The sequence below is a fragment of the Gigantopelta aegis genome, chromosome 6 (genome assembly GCF_016097555.1).
Source record: "Gigantopelta aegis isolate Gae_Host chromosome 6, Gae_host_genome, whole genome shotgun sequence".
NCBI lineage: Eukaryota > Metazoa > Mollusca > Gastropoda > Neomphalida > Peltospiridae > Gigantopelta > Gigantopelta aegis.
In genome coordinates this window covers 2,636,760-2,658,207 of record NC_054704.1, presented here as the reverse complement: position 1 = coordinate 2,658,207, position 21,448 = coordinate 2,636,760, and the positions used below count along the sequence as shown (strand labels likewise).

The following is a 21,448-nucleotide window of genomic DNA, read 5'->3' as shown; positions in this document are numbered from 1 at the left end:
ATATATTTATGTAAAACCACAGTGCAAGGAGCTGTGGGTGAAAAGTATAATACAATACATAAAATCAAGGTAAGTATATTTTAATAACATAAATAATCTACTTTAATAATTTGTATCAACAGTTTTATACCACTTAAATAATAAAATAAACAGTCAACAACAATTTTAATAAGTATATAAACATTCAACATCTACTTTAATAAAATGTATTAACAGTCAATAGCTACTTTAATAATTACATAAACAGTCAACAGCAAGTTTAATAAATTATGGTCACCAGTCAAGAACTAGGCGTACAGTAATAATTACATAAGAGTCCACACTACTTTAATAATTACATCAACAGTTAACAGTTGTTACATGTACACAAATTATGCAATTAGCATTAATAGAGTTCTTCTTTTTTTGTAATTACACAAAGAATCACTATTTGAAATTCTTGCGAATCGATGTATTTCTACATACACGCCCTCGTTTTGCTGGTGTTAACAAATTCAATAAGTAATGCTATCTTGTTTTCAATTTCAGAAATATGTTGATGTGAAACAATTTCTACCCAGCTACCCGAAACCCGAGCCGCCAAACACAAAAAGAAAAGAAATCTTCAGAGAAGATAATGACACACAAGCGGTCGCATATGATGCCATGAAAGTACGCAAATTTGTCAGTAAAATAATTACAAATTTAGTTAAAGGTGAACTATTATTCACTTTCAGTTATTACATTACAGATTGTTATTTACAAGTATAGAGGTAGCTAAATCAGTCGCGCGTCAACAAATGTCATATTCTTCTTATTATTATGTATTTTGAAAACAATACCATAATTATTATTTATTTATTGTGACAACAATACCATATTATTGTTGTGAAAATAACAATAACATATTATTATTGTGGATTCTGTTACGATAACAACACCATGTTATTATTGTGATCTATTATAAAATACCATATTATTATCATATCAATACCATATTATTATTGAGATATATTGTGAATCGCAACCACAAAACTGTATTCCTTGTTTAAAATCGTATCTCTACGTCACAAGGCAGAGTCGAAAGGATGTTAGGCAAAGTCGTGATTGCTTCCATGATCCACTACCAGACGCTCGTCCTTAGGAGGACCGTCAGTAACCTAGGAGATCCGTAACAGGGTGGTCTTGGCCCTCCTGTACCGCCTGTAGGACAGCCACTCTCAGGACTAGCTTAGAAAACAAACTTGCACAAGATAAGAGCCCAATGAAATATATACAGCTGAGATCATAATATCATCGTATTATTTTTTATTGTGACTGATAACAGGCAGTATAAATCAAACAAATACTAATTCAAATCCAGCTATTAGAAAATATGTTTGAAGGGAGATGAACAAATTATTTCTATTGCAGCAATGTCTTATGGTTTCAAGTGTGTGTGTGTGGGGGGGGGGGGGGGGGGGGGGGGGGGGGGGAGGGGGGGGAGAGACATATCCCCGTTCCTACAGGTTCGCAACTCAATTACATATGTAATCACGAATACTATTGCAGGTGTTGGCCGACAGCCATACGACCTTCATCTTGTTGATAAAACGTTTGACTGGTCATCTTAGACGGGAAGCCATGAAAGCATGGGCGCTGTTTTGTTGGGTTGGAGCTCAGGTAACAAGGGAGGAAAATAACACAAACAAGTCAGCAATAGAAGAAGGGACACCACTGTGGTACTTAATGAGATTAAAGCGCGCAGAATCCAGGTCGTTTGCAAAATTAATGGCTATTTTGTTGAGGTATGTATCATATCAACATTCAGGATTTAAGTTGCATACTCTTATTATGCGTTGTTAATGTTAAATACAAATGAATGAATGAATGAATGAATGAATGAATGTTAAAAGACATCGCAGCACGAAAAATACATCGGCTATTGGGTGTCAAAATATGGTAAGTCAAAACATGAAGTGATGATCAACATCAATATAAAAAAATCATGAGTCAATAAAAACACAGTGCAAAGAACTGTGTAAAAATACAAATATCACAGATATATAAGATTAAAATTTAGAGTAAAAGTCAGTATCACGTAAAAATTGTAAAACAAATTCTGGATGGAATCGAAATGATTCCATCACATTACATTCACCAAATATAACTTTTCGAGTTTCTTTAAGATGCTTACACTCCACCAAAATGTGGCGCACGGTCAGAGTACATTGACAGTGCTCACATTGAGGTGGAGGATCTTTCTTTAAGATAAATGAATGGGTCAAATATGTATGACCGATGCGAGCACGACACAAGACTATTCCATCCTTCCTACACTGTCTATAGGACTGCCACTCTCCCAAGACTGGCTTGATAGCATGAAGCTTGTTCGCAACTGCACCGACCCAGTCATGTTGCCACGTCAAAAAGATAAATTGGTTAATACTATATTTAAAATCAGTATACGGTACACCAACCCTAGCATAAGGCAAATCCAAAGCAGACTTGGAAGCTGAATCTGCCTTTTCATTACCCCTGATGCCAACATGGCTGGGCACTCAACAAAATACAGTGTTTTATTGGCAATGGACAAAAAGACACACTTTCGTATCACCATCCCAATTAAGGGATGGTCCAGCTTCATATTGCGTAAAACGTGTAGACACGAAAGTGAATCTGTGAAAATAATAAATTTGGATACAATTGAATCTTTGATTTCTTCTAAGGCTTTAATGACTGCCCAAACTTCAGCACTAAAGATTGAAGCCGAGTCAGGCAGTCTCATGGAAATGATAGTATCTGATGGCCAAACTGTAGCACAAGCCACAGAATTCCCATCCCGTGATCCGTCTGTATAAACAGGAATGTAATCATGGTACCTGTCTTTCTCCAGATGCGCAAGATCAAACACAATTTTAGGTGTTGTAATGCACCAAGGTGGTAAAACAAAATATGAAGGAGTTTCCAAAGTGTCGGTTAAATCAATGTTGGAAAGCAACAAAAACCGATGAATACGAAGACCAAAAGTCGTCCTGAAGAAGAATCCTTATTGTGTTTTTTAGTGTCTTTTCGTGGCGGAGGCTTACTGGGATCTGGCTCCCCAGAAGATAAGCCTCTTGGTGGATTTTCAGAATCCAAAGACACCTGGGCAGATTTTGAAACTTTGTTAGTAGCAGCTTTTGCACCTTTTCAAGATCAGAAATCTTCTTAAATTTATCCTCACTGTTTGGCCAAGTCAAGTCAGTTTGAATAGCTACACTGGTGCCACGTGTGTGGAAGCATCTACAAATATTCTAGCATCAGTAAAGGACAGGTGTTTTTCTACTTTGACCTGTTGTACCTGTTTTTCCACTTTCCACTTTGGGCACTCTCGCGAGTACGCAAAGTGTTTCCCCTTACAATTAGTACATATCACATAATTTTGACACTCCTTGCTGTCATGGTCAAACTGACCACAACGAGCACATATCAATGTGTTGCGACATGTATTATGTCCGTGTCCAAACTTTTGACATTTAAAACTAGGATCAAAGTATTTGTCGGAACAAGTGCGTTATTCCGGCGAACATTTATCTGCTTGACTGACAATACACCTTGCAATGAGAGATTTTCGCAAATCTCATCCTCACTAACTCCTTCCAAGTCTCTAGATCGAACTACTCCTTTAGATGAATTAAGAGTACCATGAGGACCAACATTAATGGAAATGTTACAAAACATTTTTGATTTAAGAAGATTTCTGGAATGACTCTCTGTTGAACATTCAATCAACAATGAGCCATTCCTCAATTTCTTAACACTTTTGGGCTCTCCAGCGAAGCCTTCAAGCCCTTTTTGTATCGCAAAAGGCGACAGTTTCATCAAGACCCTATCATCGGAAGAACCGATGACAAGAAACCTTGGACAGGATATCAAAGAAATAACCTTCGATTTCTTGACATGCAATGTCGTTGACTCTTCATCTGACGACGAAGAGTCCGCAACTTCGGCGTGGACCCTTTTCAGGGTTCCATCAAAAGTTAGTGTTGTGGTTTGAGCCATGATATAATTCATATAATTCATCAACCATGCCTCCACCCACCACCGAGTCCAACAAGGGGACATGAAGCTGCGGATAACCACCAAAGAAATCATGCCAGGGATACATGGTTGATATACTCAGGCAATCAAAAAGGATAAATCACCTCATTGACCCTAGCCACTTCCCCAAGAGCACCAAATACAAATGATCATTCAAACAATGTTTGTTCGTGGCAAATGTAACAAAGCAAATGGTTGTATGCTGTCGAGCATGACGTCACCAGCCGATTGATCAGGTCGGGCCTTCCTGACCACCCGTCTATATGAACTCCGGGCCAAAGTGATGTATTGTCAGAACTCATACCCGCAGGTATGCCCCAACTCAATCACCAGGATCCCATCATCCATCTTCACGGGTTGCACCTCACGGCAAACAAGGTGTCCCAAAAGGGGAGTTGTACTGTATTAGCCATTCTCAACGAGAATTTTTCACCCCTGCACCACGGTGAGGTTACAGTACACACAGGGGTGTTAAATACAAATAACATTAAATACAGTTTCTTTTTTAATAACATACATACATACATATATATATATATATATATATATATATATATATATATATATATATATATATATATATATATATATATATATATATATATATATATTATCGTGACGACCGGGCTTCTGAATGTTTTGTGAATGGCTGGTAATAAACTCCCAAATAACTATAAAAGGCAAAGATGACACAACAAAATTGTAAAGTTCAATCATTTATTATGTAACAACAAGGGTAAATAGTGTTCCAACAGTCTCAATAAAATGCTTCTTGCGCTGCACTATATATTATTTGTATATCAATCAGTATTTGCTATCAACAAGCACTTTCAGGTAATACACATTGACCAAAATGTTACTAAAAACTAATATTGTCTCAGCTATATGTATTCATTAAGGTAAGTAGTATTTAGGTTACCTATTTTATCATTAAACTACATTATGCAACTACACAACTATTTCCATTATAACTAAATTTCTACTTACTTATACTCTAACTTCAGATGTGCTAGTTAATATATTGCTTGATCTTTAATACTACAGTTCACTACACTATCTCTCACTACTATTTGAGTACTATATTTGTTTTCTCAGAGTGACACTACATCACTATGCCACTTCAATACTCTAATAACTACACAGGGTGGCACTACATCACCCTCAACTACTACTTAAACACCATAAACTCAGTAGAGTGGCACTACATCACCCTCAACTACCACTTAAACACCATAAACTCAGTAGAGTGGCACTACATCACCCTCAGCTACTACTTAAACGCTATAATCACCCTCAACTACTACTTAAACGCTATAATCACCCTCAACTACCACTTAAACGCTATAAACTCAGTAGGGTGGCACTACATCACCCTCAGCTACCACTTAAACGCCATAAACTCAGTAGGGTGGCACTACATCACCCTCAACTACCACTTAAACGCTATAAACTCAGTAGGGTGGCACTACATCACCCACATCTACTTCAACTATATTTTACTTCTCACTCTTCACTACTTCTACACTATCTTCTCTTATACACAGTGTGAACTACCTCACTTTTCACTACTTCAGCAATATATTAAACTACAGAAACTTCTATTTCAATACTTCTCACTCTTCACTACTTCTACACTATCTTCTCTTATACACAGTGTGAACTATCTCATTTTTCACTACTTCAGCAATATATTAAACTACACTTAAATTTCTATTTCAATACTTCTCACTCTTCACTACTTCTACACTATCTTCTCTTATACACCGAGTGAACTATCTCACTTTTCACTACTTCAGCAATATATTAAACTACACTTAAACTTCTATTTCAATACTTCTCACTCTTCACTACTTCTACACTATCTTCTCTTATACACCGAGTAAACTATCTCACTTTTTACTACTTCAGCAATATTAAACTACACTTGAACTTCTATTTCAGTATTTCTAACTCAATAGAGTACATATTCCTATCTCAGAATAATATCACTTATGTCCAAGATTGCGGGCTAACCTGTATCTAAATAATAAATTTCGAATTAATTATTATTGCCAAATATAATTATTATGTTTATTGATGCTACTTATTAGTGAGAATGGCTATCTAATCCCAACTCTTTATTTAAAAACCCACAATTTTTGAAAATAAACAAAATGGGTCCCAACCCACCTAATGTAAGGGTAAAGCCAGACTGACGGCCAGCGTTAAACACTGCCTTTTTATAACTTTTGCTAATCAGCGAAAAGTCAGCGTGTTTTTAAAATCAGCATGCTGGAAGGGTATTCACGTCTAAGACCCGCCCCCTTTTTGACTGGGTAGGGCTAGTCACGTTAAAAGTACACCCGACTTCCCTATCACTAGTGTAAACTAACATCTCAATAAATTATCTAAATAAACATATACAGTAAATTCTAATCTCATTCATGTTCTTATGAAAATAACAATTTAAACTTTAGTTTTCCAAAGTTTAGTTGTATTTACCGCTGAAAAGTTGGACCGCTGTGACCCGGATGTACAATAAATGTAATTCTTGAAGGTCACGGTCAATCTATAGGCCATTACCACCAGTTCCAAGTAACTGGTACAGAGTTTGTTATTCTCTTTATTACCCCAGCTATTTGGGTTTTTTTTTTAAAAAGCCTTTATTTTCGATATAGCCCACATCGGCTACACGTCCATGTGTATAGAAACAACGTAAACTACTGTACTGTTCTGGGTATTGCTTTAACTTTTATTCACGGTTCACAGATAATTTGCAAAACCCAAAGTTCTATATATTCTGTAAAAAAACCCATTTTATTACACTTTTAACACTGAAACCAGAAATACGTAAACGCAACGCTTTAAAGAGACATTCCCGAGTTTGCTGCAATGTTTACGATGTTATCGACTAACAGAGACTTTTTAACGATTGTAATTAAATATCAAATATATCTTTCTGAATAAAATATTAGTGGCTGTATATTAAACATGTTTCTGATCGTTCTAATATTTGTACTGGGTTAAATTTGATTTTATTTCCTAAAATACATTTTTTCGTACGTACAAAATTATTTGAAAACGAAATCCAGTTTGGGCTTCTCACTAATATTAAGATGACCAGAAACACATTAAACACAGACACTGATATTCTAAACAAGAAAATATATTTAATATGTAAGTTTAATCGTAGAAAAAATCTTACAATGCAGCAAACTCAGGAATGTCCCTTTAAACTACGTGAAGTGATTGGCTGTGCTTTGCGAAATCTTGATGACGTCATATTTAGTACCGACAAGGTGACTGGTTTGTTGACGTCAAATCGTGCAATAGTAGTAGTATACGTTAAACCAATGCATAATAATTTCTCAATGAGAAATAAATAAATATATATATATATATATATATGTATGTATGCATGCATGCGTGTGTGTGTGTGTGTGTGTGTGTGTGTGTGTGTGTGTGTGTGTGTGTGTCTGTGTGTGTGTGTGTGTCTGTGTGTGTGTGTGTGTGTGTGTGTGTGTGTGTGTGTGTGTGTGTGTGTGTGTGTGTGTGTGTGTGTGTGTGATTCGATCGTACGACGCAAGCACCTCAGGCGAGCGCTTTACCGACTAAGATATATATCGCCCTTCTTGTGATATAAAATCAGGGTGTGAGGTACAGACAATGGAATGGAATGGAATGGAATGAATGAATGTTTAACGACACCTGTCACGGGGATCCTGTAATACCCCGTAACTGAATGAAACACGATTGTCCAAATATCTCTCCTAACTGTATATCTATTAGATCTCTCTGTAACAGGCAGTTATACCCGCTGTGTGGCTCGTCTAGGTATGATCAGAGATACGATCTTATATAAAGTATATATTATTATAGCATGTTTAGTTCACTAGAAAAAACAACAAAAACACAATACACTTTGGAATCTGTATTAACCTACGCTGACAAATGTACTGCCGCAGTAGTTAATTAACAACAAATAATAACAACCCAGAACTGATCACTCTAGGTGTCTAGTTTACACAATATGCTAATCACTTCACCGTGACACAACACCCACACGTGTGATAATTGAGAAACGCTTCCAGGAGAACTTAATTAATAAAGGAATTACAACTCTATTCCTAACTGGTTAATTTTTAATTAACCCTTATCTACCCATTCAGTAACCTTGTAACACAGAATTAATACTGGTACCTATCACAATAAAGACAATAACCTACAGTTTACCTAGGTCCTCTAGGATGACTGGATAAGCTTTATATATATATATATATATATATATATATATATATATATATATATATATATATATATATATCAGAACGGTGAGCCTACAGTATACTGCGTCAGATGACCGGCAGCACCGTCAAAATAATATTGGTATAATACAGTATTAAAATATTTAAAGTCACATCAATCACATCAAGGTTATACAACAGAGCAGAAATAAAATTATTTACCAGTCCGGACGGACAGCGATCCCCTGGAGCCTTCCTTATGTTTCTCCCCGATATCTCTAAAATCCTAGCTATTTATTATAAAACCCAGACTGGTCCGAATCTTATGATGTGTATATTTCCACAGTAACCAAGCGGTATTTTTTTCTCAGATGGTCAGACTTAATGATGCCTAGTCGCCAAAATCACGGTTGTAAAAACCGCACTCGCGGAGGTATTACGTAACTACTGGCCACCTGGGCTTAAGTGCATATTGGACTGCACACGGCCCTCTAAAACAATTAATATCGCCACAGGCGAAAACAAAATTAAGAGCATGTTCCGTCACAACACCCCAGCACAAAAGTACAGGTGATGCGCCAGTTCCGGATCACTTCAAACAAAATTGTGAATTCTGTCAACATGCGCGCGTATGACTTTAAAAGAAATTCTTGGTAATAAAGATAATCAACCATATAAATAAACAGTGATATAAAATGTAAATTTAGGTAAACATTTGGCACCAAAAACAGTGTTGTTCGAGCTGGCGTACTTACGCCAGTTGCGGATCACTTTGTCCAGTTCCGGATCACTTTCGAAAAATAGAGGCTTACGCCTTCAAAAACACAATTTCCAACATGTTAGCACTTTCAGCACGTTCGTGGATCCTGCCGGACATATTTTATGATCATTTGCAACTCCATAGGGTTCCCATCCCCCTGATTACGCCCCTAATTAGCAATTTCTAAAATCGATTGAAAATCAACGATGGCGTCCCATGACGTCAGCTACACGGGGCGTGTGTCAAAAGTAAAGGTGCGCGATCCTTATTTTCGTTGTGTACTTTCAACAAGCATTTTAGTATATAATAATAATAATAATTAATATTATTATTACTAATAATAAATAATTGTTTTCATTTATTATCGTATATATCAATAATAATAATAATGATAATAATAATAATTATTATTATTATTATTATTATTATATTGATGACTTTTAAAAGTCACATTTTCTTTGTGAAAGGAACAAAGGCTTGAAAATAGAAAGAAATGACATAGCAAAATATCAACTTTGGGACTGTTTAGTATTTATCATAATAAAGGGGTGGATTATGCTTTAGGTGGGGTGGGGTGGGGGGTGGGGTGGGTCCGAAATTATAAATTTTACAGGTTATCTACGTGGTGGGGGTGGGTTTTTTTTTAGCCGGATATAATCCGCCCGTTTAAATATTAAAATTAAGCAAATAATTTTGAAGCAGGACGGTTAGACCCCTTGTTAATAATGATATATATTAATATAGTGACACACACTAAACACTCACAAAAGTGGATTATTAATTATTATTTCTGACGTGTTGTTCCATTTGCCCTTTTCTGGTTAGTCTCCCACCCCCCGCAAAATAATTCCTGGATCTACTCCTGAATACAGAATTATTTTCAAGGACGGTCTAAAGGCTAGGGCTAGCTCAGATTGACCGTGTGAATACACAGATCAGTGACCGACTGACTCTCCTGCATCAGAATGCGATTGTGTAAAACAAAAATTCCACTGAAAAAAATAATCCACCCTATAGTGGTACAGACTGTTTAAATGCGAATTATAATTAAGCCGAATAAGAGATTTTCACTTCGTTGATTTTAGCGATTCTAGACTGGCGATCTAACAGGTCATACGGGCTCTTATTTTTGTAGGGGGCAGGGCAGACTGATTTTTGCCCGAATTAAACGAAAATGGAATTTTAAAAAACTACATTTTATTCATATTAGCCATATTTGTGAATGACTGCGGCTGGTATTCGTACGAATGGCTATTTACATGTAGGCTTACAAATATAACGTGAGAGACAAGTGGACAAACACTTAAAATCGTAGTTTCAGTTTATAAAATACGTGTCTTTACATTATATACATATTGTCATTACCTGTAGAAAACAAAAATAATACAAGAAAAACCCTACAACGATTAAAATAATATTTTGTAGAGGATGACTGGCCATGGGATCACAGTCTAGGGCTACTATGTCATGGGCCCCGAGACATACAGAGTCGAATTATTATGAACTAGTGGTTAAAATGACGAATCAAGAGAGGTTTAAGAAGAAAATAATAATGATAATAATAATAATAATAATAATAATAATAATAATTATTATTATTATTATCATTATCATCATTATTATTGTTATAAAGGAAGGGGGGAGGGGGGGGGGGGGGAGAGTGGGAGAAAATAATTCTACCGTGTTCAACGTTTTTGAGTCTTGAGATAAACCCTGTGTTCATCGCCCCATCTAGCGGCAGTTACAACGTAAATACTTCCGTTTTGTGAGTGATCCGCAACTGGCGTATCAAGTGTGTCCCCTTTGAGGAGTTACAGTAAGTCGTTTGTAGCATCACTTTCCATAAAACTAGTCATGCACAATCTATATATGTTTCCCCTACTCGTACTATAACATTTCAAAGGATATAAAAAGAAAAACATCAAAAACTTCATCTCTCTTTTTAAACGTCTTCTTTTTTTCATGTCGTCTGTTCGTGTAAAGTTTTAATAGTGGTTATGTATCGCCGTCTAAAATAAACCAATACTATATACTGTTACAGTTATTTTACGTACAATTTCAAGAAACATGTATTATTTGTTTGTTTGAATATTTGTTTAATGAAATGTACACAGAAATGACTAAAAATTGAATATACCGACAGACTGATCGGTAACTGCAGGTGATCCGGAAGTGATCCGGAAGTGATCAGGAACTGGCGCATCACCTGTATATGAAAATAATATTTATATATATTTATGTAAAACCACAGTGTAAGGAGCTGTGGGTGAAAAGTATAATACAATGCATAAAATCAAGGTAAGTATATTTTAAAACTTTGTATTTAAGTCAAAGTGTTTTAAAAACGTTATAATTAATTCTGGATGGAATTTAAAAGATTCCAAGACATTTCTGTTGTCAAATATATCATTTCTCGTCGGCTTGAGATGGTCACACTCCACCAAAATGTGACGCACAATCAGTGTACACTGAAAATGTTCACACTGAGGGGGAGGGTCCTTCTTTAAAATAAATGAATGCGTCAAATATGTGTGGCCGATGCGGGCACGGCACAAGACTACTCCATCCTTCTTGCATCGCCTGTAGGATGACTGCCATTCTCCTAGGACTGCCTTGACACAATGGAGTTTTTTCGCAACCGCACCGTCCAAAGTCGAAAAGATATATTGATTAATATGAAATTTAAAATCACTGTAGGGGACACCAACATGGACACGGGGCAAGTTACCCTTAATGCCAACATGGCTGGGTACCCAACAAAATATAACATCTTTATTGGCAATTGATAAAAAGACACTTTCGTATCACCATTCCAACTAACGGGTGCTCCAATTTCATGTACTTTGGAGCTTGGAGACACGAAAGTGAGTCTGTAAAAATAATATATTTTGATGCACATGAATCCTTAATCTGTTCCAGGGCTTTAATGATTGCCCAGGTTTCAGCAGTAAAGTTTGATGCTGAATCTGGCAATCTCATGCAAATTATTGCGTCTGATGGAAAAACTGTAGCACAAGCCACAGAATTCCCATCCCGTGATCCGTCTGTGTAAACAGGAATGTAATCACAGTACCTCTCTTGAATTCCATGAAATGCTGTTTATAAATAACTGCATCTGTGCGATCCTTTTTAGATGCACAAGATCGAATACAATTTTTGGTGGTTTGATAACCAAGGTGGAAACATAAAATATGAAGGCGTTTCCAAAATGTCTGTTAAATCAATGTTGGAAACTGATAAAAACTGCTTAATGCGAAGACCAAATGTTCGAATCGCATCAAATAACTTCACATATTTATTATCAAACACCGCATTGTGTGCAGGATGTTTTGGCATTGATTTAATCTGTGTAGCATACTGCAGAGAAAGCTTTGCACGTCTACCACCCAAACTTGGTTCGTGTGCATCGACGTACAAGCTCTCCACAGGAGATGTTTTGAAAGCACCAAGGCAAAGCCCAAGTCCCTGGTTGTGTATAGGTTCTAGGATTTGCAAGTAAGACTTACGTGTTAACCCATACACAATGCACCTATAATCAAGTTTAGACCGAACTAAACATCTATATTAAAGTCGGAGTATAACCTTTCGATCTGCTCCCCATTCATTCTTGCCAATAACTTTAAAGATATTGAGGGCCTTTATGCCCTTCTTTTTCATACTGTAAATGAAGAACAAAAGATAGCCTCCTGTCAAAAATAACCCCCAGAAATTTGGTCTCCTCCACAACTGGCACCGGAGTTTTGTCCTGAAACAGCTAAGGATCTAAATGGTGACCTCTTTTCTGACAGATATGCATACAGACGGTTTTTGTCTTTGAGAATCGAAATCCATTGTCAGTTGCCCATTGTTGAAGTTTATTCAAACAAAGCTGCAACTGACGTTCAATGATACTCATACTGGACGACCTGTAGCAAATCTGAAAATCGTCGACATATAACGAGCTATCAACGCCAGATTTTAAACACTGGGTGATACTGTTAATGTTCACGGAAAATAAAGTTACTGAAAGGATGTAGTACAGACAGTCGTATTGACCACGATAATTAGGTCATCCTTTTTTTTTAAAGTTAACTTTTTAACAAAATTAATTACTTTTATCATTACACTATAACTTTCTTAACCCTAACCCTAAACTTACCTATTGTCATTCTGGGGGACGTCCCCCATACCCCCTGTAGTGTGGTGTGCGCTACTGAACATATAACATTTCTACTTTGTTTGCTTGTTATTTATAATTATGTTCTTTAATTAATTAATTTAAAAAAACCCCTGAACATCTGGTTGCCCGACAGTCTTATGACATCGACTATAATTACAAGTTCAAGTTCTTTATTTGTTTTGAGTTTTACAACTCATCAGCTGAATGCATAACATAAATAATAGAACATAGTTATACAACATACATAATGGTTACCCGGTTGATGAATCGGATACTGCGGGATTACTGTCACGGCTTACCATAGTTTGACACCCAATTGCCGATGTATTGTTCGTGCTGGAGTGTCGTTAAACATTCATTAAAATGTTCTGTCATGGGATTTTTTCCAAAACTGTGCTATGTACAAACACGCACGCACACACACATCCCGAGTTTTTGGTGACCTTTCGAAATTTTTTGAATCTGTATGCCAAATGACATGTTTACCAAACTGCTCCATAAGACATTTATAGAATCTATTTGTCACCTCCCGCCATGGCTACTGCTCGTCCTTGAGAATAGCAAAGAATTACGTTTAATTATTATTGTTAGCACCAGAACACAGAATGACAATGTCATGATTTAATATTTACAGTAATTTTCATTCCATTCAGTTTGTATGACACACGCTTGTGTAATAATATGTAGCTAATCAAACCCTGACATCGCTAATCCGACGATCACTCTACCACCGATGCTAATCTGAGTTGTCTCTCCAGGACAGTGTGTTAAGGAATGATTGTTAGGGCTTACTAGTATTAAGAGAGAAGTATGTGTACCCAGATGATGTTCCAATGAGTTATATCTTGGCCCCATTTCAAATAACGTTCTATGTCTATTATTGTACAGTGCATGTTTAAATTTGACAAACCAGTCTAGTGGTAGTGTCCATACAGGAATAGATTAGATGTATTTTCTTCCAATGTACTTCCTTCTGCTGGTGTATGAATGCATGAATTAATTAATGATTAACGACACCCCAGCACGCTGCTCATGTATGATTTGGAAAGGTTTTAAAAAAGTATTTTTTGTTAACGACACCACGAGAGCACACCGATCTATTAACCATCGGTTATTGGGTGTCAAACGTTTGGTAATTCTGACACGTAGTCATGAGAGGAAACCCGCTACATTTTTTCTAATACAGCCAGGGATCTTTTATATGCACTTTCTAAGAGACAGGAAAGCACATATTAAGTCCTTGGACCAGTTGTAGTGCACTGATTGGAACCCAGTCATATGAATGGATGTACTGAGGTGGGATTTGGAAAGAGATAACTGTTTTCTCATTGTTTACAGAGAAGCTGAGATCCCGTGTGTGATCATTTGTGGAATAGCCAAAGGCTCTGACTACAGTGTGGGTGACCAGGAGCTGAAAGGAGAAAGCTTCTGGAATGCTGCGTACGTAGAAGGTGGTTGGCATCTGTTACATCCGCACTGGGCATGCCAATCAATCGCGGGCTATCAAGCTAAACAATGGATCAGATTCGAGGAAGACGGGCAACACGTGGACCAACAAGCGCAGCCATCACTCGGAAAGTTGATATCTTATCAAGATGCATTTTACTTTCTAACAGACCCCGATAATTTCAAATATTTCTGCAGACCGCACGAGGACCAGACAGCATGGCAGCTGTTACCAGTCCCTGTATCGCTGGAAACATTTATGAACTTTCCACTAGTTACATCAATCTTCCTGACGTCCTCAGCTAGGTTCACGTTTCGACGTGGACAGATTAATACCATCAAAGCAGACTGTGGTGAAAGTGAAGTGGTGATCATTGCTGAGAACAGTAAATGGGAAGGACAGTTGGCGTACACGCTGTACTACAGGGCAGATTCAGAAAACCAGTTTTCATCAGAAACATCTCCTGAGCAATATGTCATTTTATGTAATAAGAATCACAAAAACGAAATCAAGTTCCTCATACGATTCCCCACTGCAGGAATATATCGACTTACGGTCATAGACAAGATGAAAGCGAAGTGGCTCTGCGACTTCAAGCTCGTCTGTGATGAGCCGCTACATCACTGCAACCCCTTGCCTCTGAATCCAGATATAGGCTGGGGTCCTGGTGAAGCCTCAAAACGAAATGGAATCAGCAATCTGTCTCACACAGATGGAATCATCAAAGCTAAAAAAGATGAAAAACTGGAGATCTCTTTTGACACGAAAGAGAACACGAAGATACAAGCTCGACTGAAGCATGTCAAGAAGTCTGACGAAGAACTTGATAAGTTCATCAGTAAGAAACAGAATCAGTCAGCCGTGTCGATCAAGCTGAATCTCCCCGACAATGACGAGTACGCTCTCACTATAGACACCAGGTTACCCATGGGGATGTTTCAGAACGCCCTCAACTACCTTATCAGGTCAACAAATAAGAACCACCAACAAAGGCCTTATGGGGTAAGTATATTTTATACGTGACTACTATACTAGCATATTCCACAGCAGGATTAAAAAAATAATAATAAAGTAAATAAAAACAAACAAAAAACCACCAACAACAACAAAAACAGAAACAAAATATAATGTTATCCTTTGTGAGGAAGACGAATTCTTCACTACGGCTAAGTATTGCATATCAATTTTATAAATATAAAACGTTTTGTTTCGTCCACAACTCTCTTCAGGTAGTACTAAACCAAAAAATACAAGTCCTGTGTCTGGTGATAAATGTGTGTTCGTTGTAAACAAAATTAGTTTCATCTGTGCAAAAAATGTATGCAATTTTATTTCATCTAGTACCACTGTGTCAAGTAGCCTTATGCTTGAAACATGTATGGGTATCTGTAACAACTTTTGTGCGGAACTAGGGTACTCACAGACTCTATCCGTTATCTCTGAAATGAGCAACTTGACCCCCACTTTTCACTTTAAGGGTGAGGGTTGGTAGCATTTATATTGGTGGTGTATATATGGATTGATACGTTGCAGGTAGGACATTTAGTCCATAAACTCTTCAATCTCTTAATACGTCAAACCAAACTGAAATTATTGACTGAAAACAGATTTAGTGGCGTCTGATACGAAGCATAGTTGTTAAAGTTGGCCCTCGTAACAGATTGTGGTCAAAACCGTTGATATTGCGCTCTGGAAGTTGGTGTCTTCACGAACACTGTTTATATTCGTCTGTCCATTAATTGTCCTTACCTTCGGGTACATGACTGACAAAAGCCGATAAAGCAAACTCACATAATTGGAAATGTGAGGATAGTAGATGACATATTACAATTGTAGACACCTGGTCAATGCTTTATAAAAGTATGTAGTCTTTCTTGCGAATTGTGATGTATTTGTAATTATATTTTATATTAAACATTTCTGTACATATCTCATGAATTACATGTAACTTTGTAATTATACCAAACATTAAATTTTGTATAAAAAGCTCATAAACTCATGATTCAAAGTTTTGTTGTTGCTAACAGTGTTGCTGCCCTTGAGGATCTCCTCTTAATTCCAAATAAAATGTCTCATATAATATACAAATCATGCTTAATTTTCGCCACTTTTTGCTATCCTATGCAATATCAGCGAAGTCAATATCGGTGGCATCTTTACAGTCTCGTATGTGGAATATGTGTACTGTAGTGTTGGTTTTCTTCACAATTTGTGTCTGGACAAAATTTGGGGGAAATCTAACGGTAATTAAAGGGACATTCCCGAGTTTGCTGCATTGTAAGATGTTTCCGACTAATAAAATATTTCTACGATTAAACTTACATATTAAATATATTTTCTTGTTTAGAATATCAGTGTCTGTATATTCAATGTGTTTCAGGTCGTCTTAATATTTGTAAGAAGCCCAAACTGAGTTTTGCCTAAATATTTTTTATGAAATAAAATGAAAATTAACCTAGTACAAATATTAGAACTAGCATAAACACGTTTAATATACAGCCACTAATATTCTAAACAAGAAAATATATTTAATACGTAAGTTTACTCGTAGAACTATTTTATTAGTCGATAATATCTTAAAACATTGCAACAAACTCAGGAATGTCTCTTTAAAGATACGACAGTAATTTATCGTAGTTGTTAACAATTTGTTTCGGACTTTACCTATCTGTTTATTTGTGACTTCAGAACCCGACAGAAAAGAGGATCACTGATGATTTGGAGTCTGCAATAAAAGAGGAAAGTCGCGGTAAACTGGTAACAGCCATTGAGAAGTACGAGAAGTTCGGACTGAAAGACCCTGGTGTCTTGTCGAGAGCCAACGACCGGCTAGACGTTCTTCGGATCAAAGATAGTATGTGATGGCATAACTCATGAATTCCTTTAAAAAAGAAGATCTGTTCCCAGATTTAGTCTTTGTAATAAATTAATCAGAATTGATTAAAATTGTTATTAGAATTGGTAAAACGATTATTGGTTGAAAGTTTCTTTTGAAATATTGGTTATCGGTAGAATGTAACATTGATTATAGATAAAATGATTATGAGAAGCGTTGATTATTAGTGAAAAGAATATTGAAACAAAAAATAGTGGTAGAACAATTATTGAAAAAAAAAGACTATTGGTAAAAGGATTATTGGAAAGATTAATTATTGGTAAAATGATCTTTGAAAACTGATTATTGTTACAAGAATTATAGAAAACATCGTTTACAGGTCAAATATTATTGAAAACATTGATTCCTGTTATAAGATATATATATACTAATACACTAAATTAATGAAACAATTATGTTTATCTCATGTACAACTGTGTGAAGCATATTTAAAAAATATTATTTCAGTGTTTTCTGTTTCACGGGGTTTTACGTTTTCACTTGAATGTTATATGTGAAATGCATTATTAAAGAATAGTATATTGTCTGTGTCAGAAATCAAACATGTACCTCGATCGTTTCAAACAAAAAGCCTAATTCAGTATCGACAGTAATTTACAGGAGTCAAGACCTTGACATTCCTAGGCTAACTTGTCCAGAGATACCATTTTAAATGTGACATGTTTTGACGTTCAAAATTTAGACCATTAATGCGTGTATTAAATGAATGAATGTTTAATGACATCCCAGCACGAAAAATAAATAATAATAATAAATGCATATGACCATGTAGAGAAACTATTCTGTAGTTCTACTCTCTTTTTTTTTAGATCTTGGACACGCCATTCTCGCAGGTCGAATCGACAAGCTGGACAAAGCGATCAAGAATGCCAACGGATCGAAACATGTCAACGAGTTACGTGAAATGATCGACAAGGCCAAGAAAACATTGTATGACATCAGAAGGGGTGGAAAGCATGGCCAGTTGTAAAAATACCGAGTACCATCTATTTGAACCCGTGCTGATCATAGCCAGTAGTGTAAGATATCAAGGGCGGGATGTATATGCCAGTGCTGCCACTGCATTAAAAAAAAAGTATGGGTATGGAATCTTGTCCCCCACCCCCCCAAAAAAAAAGTATCAAAAAGGTCTAAAAAAAAGTATTAAAGGGACATTCCTGAGTTTGCTTTAATTTTTAAGATGTTATCGACTAACAGAGACTTTTTAACGATTGTAATTACATATCAAACATTTTTCTGTATAAAACAGTAGTGGCTGTATATTAAACGTGTTTCTGATCGTTCTAGCATTTGTACTAGCTTAAATTTGATTTTATTTCCTAAAAGTGTTTTGTTTTCGTACGTACAAAATTATTTGATGACAAAATCCAGTTTGGGCTTCAGTGAGTTCTTTCTGCAAGTTTCCTTTTCTTCTGTAGTTCCTTTTCCTTCCGTGTCTCACTGCATCGTTTTGTGTATTTGGAATGAACATCCTTACCTGCCTTCACTAAAGATGGTGATATTATCATATTGTGACTTTGCTCTCCAGTGACAGAGAGGTGACTTTTGATATACATTAGTCCATTGAGTAACTCTGGGCCCAGACAAATCCTGTGCTTAGCAAATATCTTTACCGTCTCTGAAAAGTTTCATTCTGTATCAGCATTACCATGTACAAGGGAAAGACGGCATTTAACAACAACAGCAATACAGGGGTACTTGGGGTCTCCCCCTGGTGGCTTCAGTGCCAGGACTGAGGTCCAGTACTTGGTGGCTTCAGTGCCAGGACTGAGGTCCAGTACTTGGTGGCTTCAGTGCCAGGACTGAGGTCCAGTACTTGGTGGCTTCAGTGCCAGGACTGAGGTCCAGTACTTGGTGGCTTCAGTGCCAGAACTGAGGTCAAGTACTTGGTGGCTCAATACCAGGACTGAGGTCCAGTACTTGGTGGCTCAATACCAGGACTGAGGTCCAGTACTTGGTGGCTTCAGTGCCAGAACTGAGGTCAAGTACTTGGTGGCTCAATACCAGGACTGAGGTCCAGTACTTGGTGGCTTCAGTGCCAGGACTGAGGTCCAGTACTTCGTGGCTTCAGTGCCAGGACTGAGGTCCAGTACTTGGTGGCATCTCCTCCCTCAGCTAGCTCTTTGTACTCGTCAGGTCTTCTAATGCACAGCTTCTCCACTCGGCCTCTACTCTGTCAATATCAACCTCTTGGGCAAGAGGAGCCAGCGCAGATTCTATCAGACTGTTCTTCTGGGTGAAGACATTTCAGGTCTTCCAAAAACTGGTTTTCCAAAGGCAGGTAATCGATCAGTTCTGTTGCTGTTCCTCCTTGCTATGTAAAACAGCTTTTGGTCACAATTCTTGATTGCAGCTCTTTTTAGAGATGTAGCCGTTTTATTGCCAATGACAAGCTCAGTATCTTGTAGTTTATTGTTTCTATTAAAGTCTACTTTCAACAGCTTTCGTGCAGTGGTAGCACCCTCAAGTGCGGCTGCAAACACAAACTGTGCCATGAGGTTTCGCAGCAGCTGTACCATCTCTGCATGAAGGAGGTGGATTCGACTACCCTTTGCTTGAAACACCTCAAATCTCTCAAAATGAGGCAGGATTGCCTTAAGGAAGATCATTTTAACGTATACTATTGGTTCTTTCAGATGCTGCAGAATTCACTTATTTCGATCTTGTTTTGCAACATCCGGGTGCTTTTCCCCCCTAGGCTGTCAAATAACGTCTTTAGGCGCTGCCACTGCTCAGCCAGACGGCTCACAACTGGCTAAATGCTTGTGCCATCGTGTGCTAACGAACTGAGCATTCTTAAATTCTTCAACCAAGCCGGTTCTATGTTAGAAGAAGTTAAAGATATCCACAGCAAATTTTTCTACCTCCTCTCCAAAAGCTGAGGTTGCATAACTAACTGCGTTCTGTATGTGGTGAAGACAACAGCCTCTGATGTTTAGAAGATGAGGTGCATAAATCTTCTTTATCTTAGCAATGACCCCATTTATTCTTCCTCGCATTACATTTGGAGAATCACTCATGAGCTGTAGAACTGATTACAGTAATGATATTTTCTGCCTTTCTTTCATTGACAATGATGCCTCTGTAGAACTGAGTGACTTCTGAATGTTTATTTTCATGAAAGTATTTGACGAGGGTATGTAAATACTTCTCGCCTTGGATCTTGTTGCTTTCAGCAACCTGGGCTCTTGAATATCAGTGCCTTTTCCTGGCAAAGGTGTGCTAGGATATGGAACTTGAACCTTGTTATGGATTCATAGAACCCGAAGACTCCTGGGCCATTTTACTAACTACTTTTTGAGTAGTTTTAGTTGCCCGTCTCTGAGGGTTTTTTTAATGTCAGAAATCTTCTTATATCTATCTTCACCATTGGGCCAAGTTAGATCTGTCTGAACTGAAACATTGTCTGTAGAGACTTTGATAGCAGCGGCATACGATTTACCTGCTACAACAGGTGTCGCAGTCTCCACAACCTGTCTGGCTTCAGTAAAAGACAGATGCTTTTCAACTTTTACCATTTGGATGTTTCTCAAACTTTCACCTTGGGTACTCTCGTGAGTACGCGAAGTGTTTTCCCTTGCAATTGGTGCATACCATATTATTTTGACAGTTTTTCTGTCGTGATGATACTGACCACAACCAGCACATTTGCTACAACATGCATTTTGTGCATCTCTTGGCATTTAAAAAACACCGCTAGGGGTTTGGAATGAACAGAACAACTGGTATGTTTAAATAACCGGCCTTGACTGACTGAGGAAGTAATGGTGTGTTAAATTGAAGGATCTAAGTATTTGTCGAAACTAGTTCATTATTTCGACGAACCTTTATCCCCTTGACAGAAACAAAACCTTGAGAGGATAGATTGTCGCAAATCTCTTGATATAATCACTCCCTTAGATGACGTAAGGGAGGAATGTGG

At 37.2% G+C, this 21,448-nt stretch overlaps 1 protein-coding gene across 1 annotated transcript in view; it reads left to right on the top strand.

Annotated features, from left to right (window-relative positions):
* The window catches only part of LOC121376527 (hillarin-like), a 29,125-nt gene extending 9,516 nt beyond the window's left edge, over window positions 1–19,609 (top strand). The window contains exons 2-9 of the mRNA XM_041504433.1: window positions 529–651; window positions 1,531–1,641; window positions 3,024–3,126; window positions 3,777–3,936; window positions 14,522–15,632; window positions 17,319–17,484; window positions 18,336–18,456; window positions 19,465–19,609. Of these exons, the coding sequence (XP_041360367.1) occupies window positions 529–651; window positions 1,531–1,641; window positions 3,024–3,126; window positions 3,777–3,936; window positions 14,522–15,632; window positions 17,319–17,484; window positions 18,336–18,456; window positions 19,465–19,609 (2,040 nt within the window). The remainder of the gene's footprint in view (window positions 1–528; window positions 652–1,530; window positions 1,642–3,023; window positions 3,127–3,776; window positions 3,937–14,521; window positions 15,633–17,318; window positions 17,485–18,335; window positions 18,457–19,464) is intronic.
* The last annotated feature ends 1,839 nt before the right edge of the window (window positions 19,610–21,448 follow it).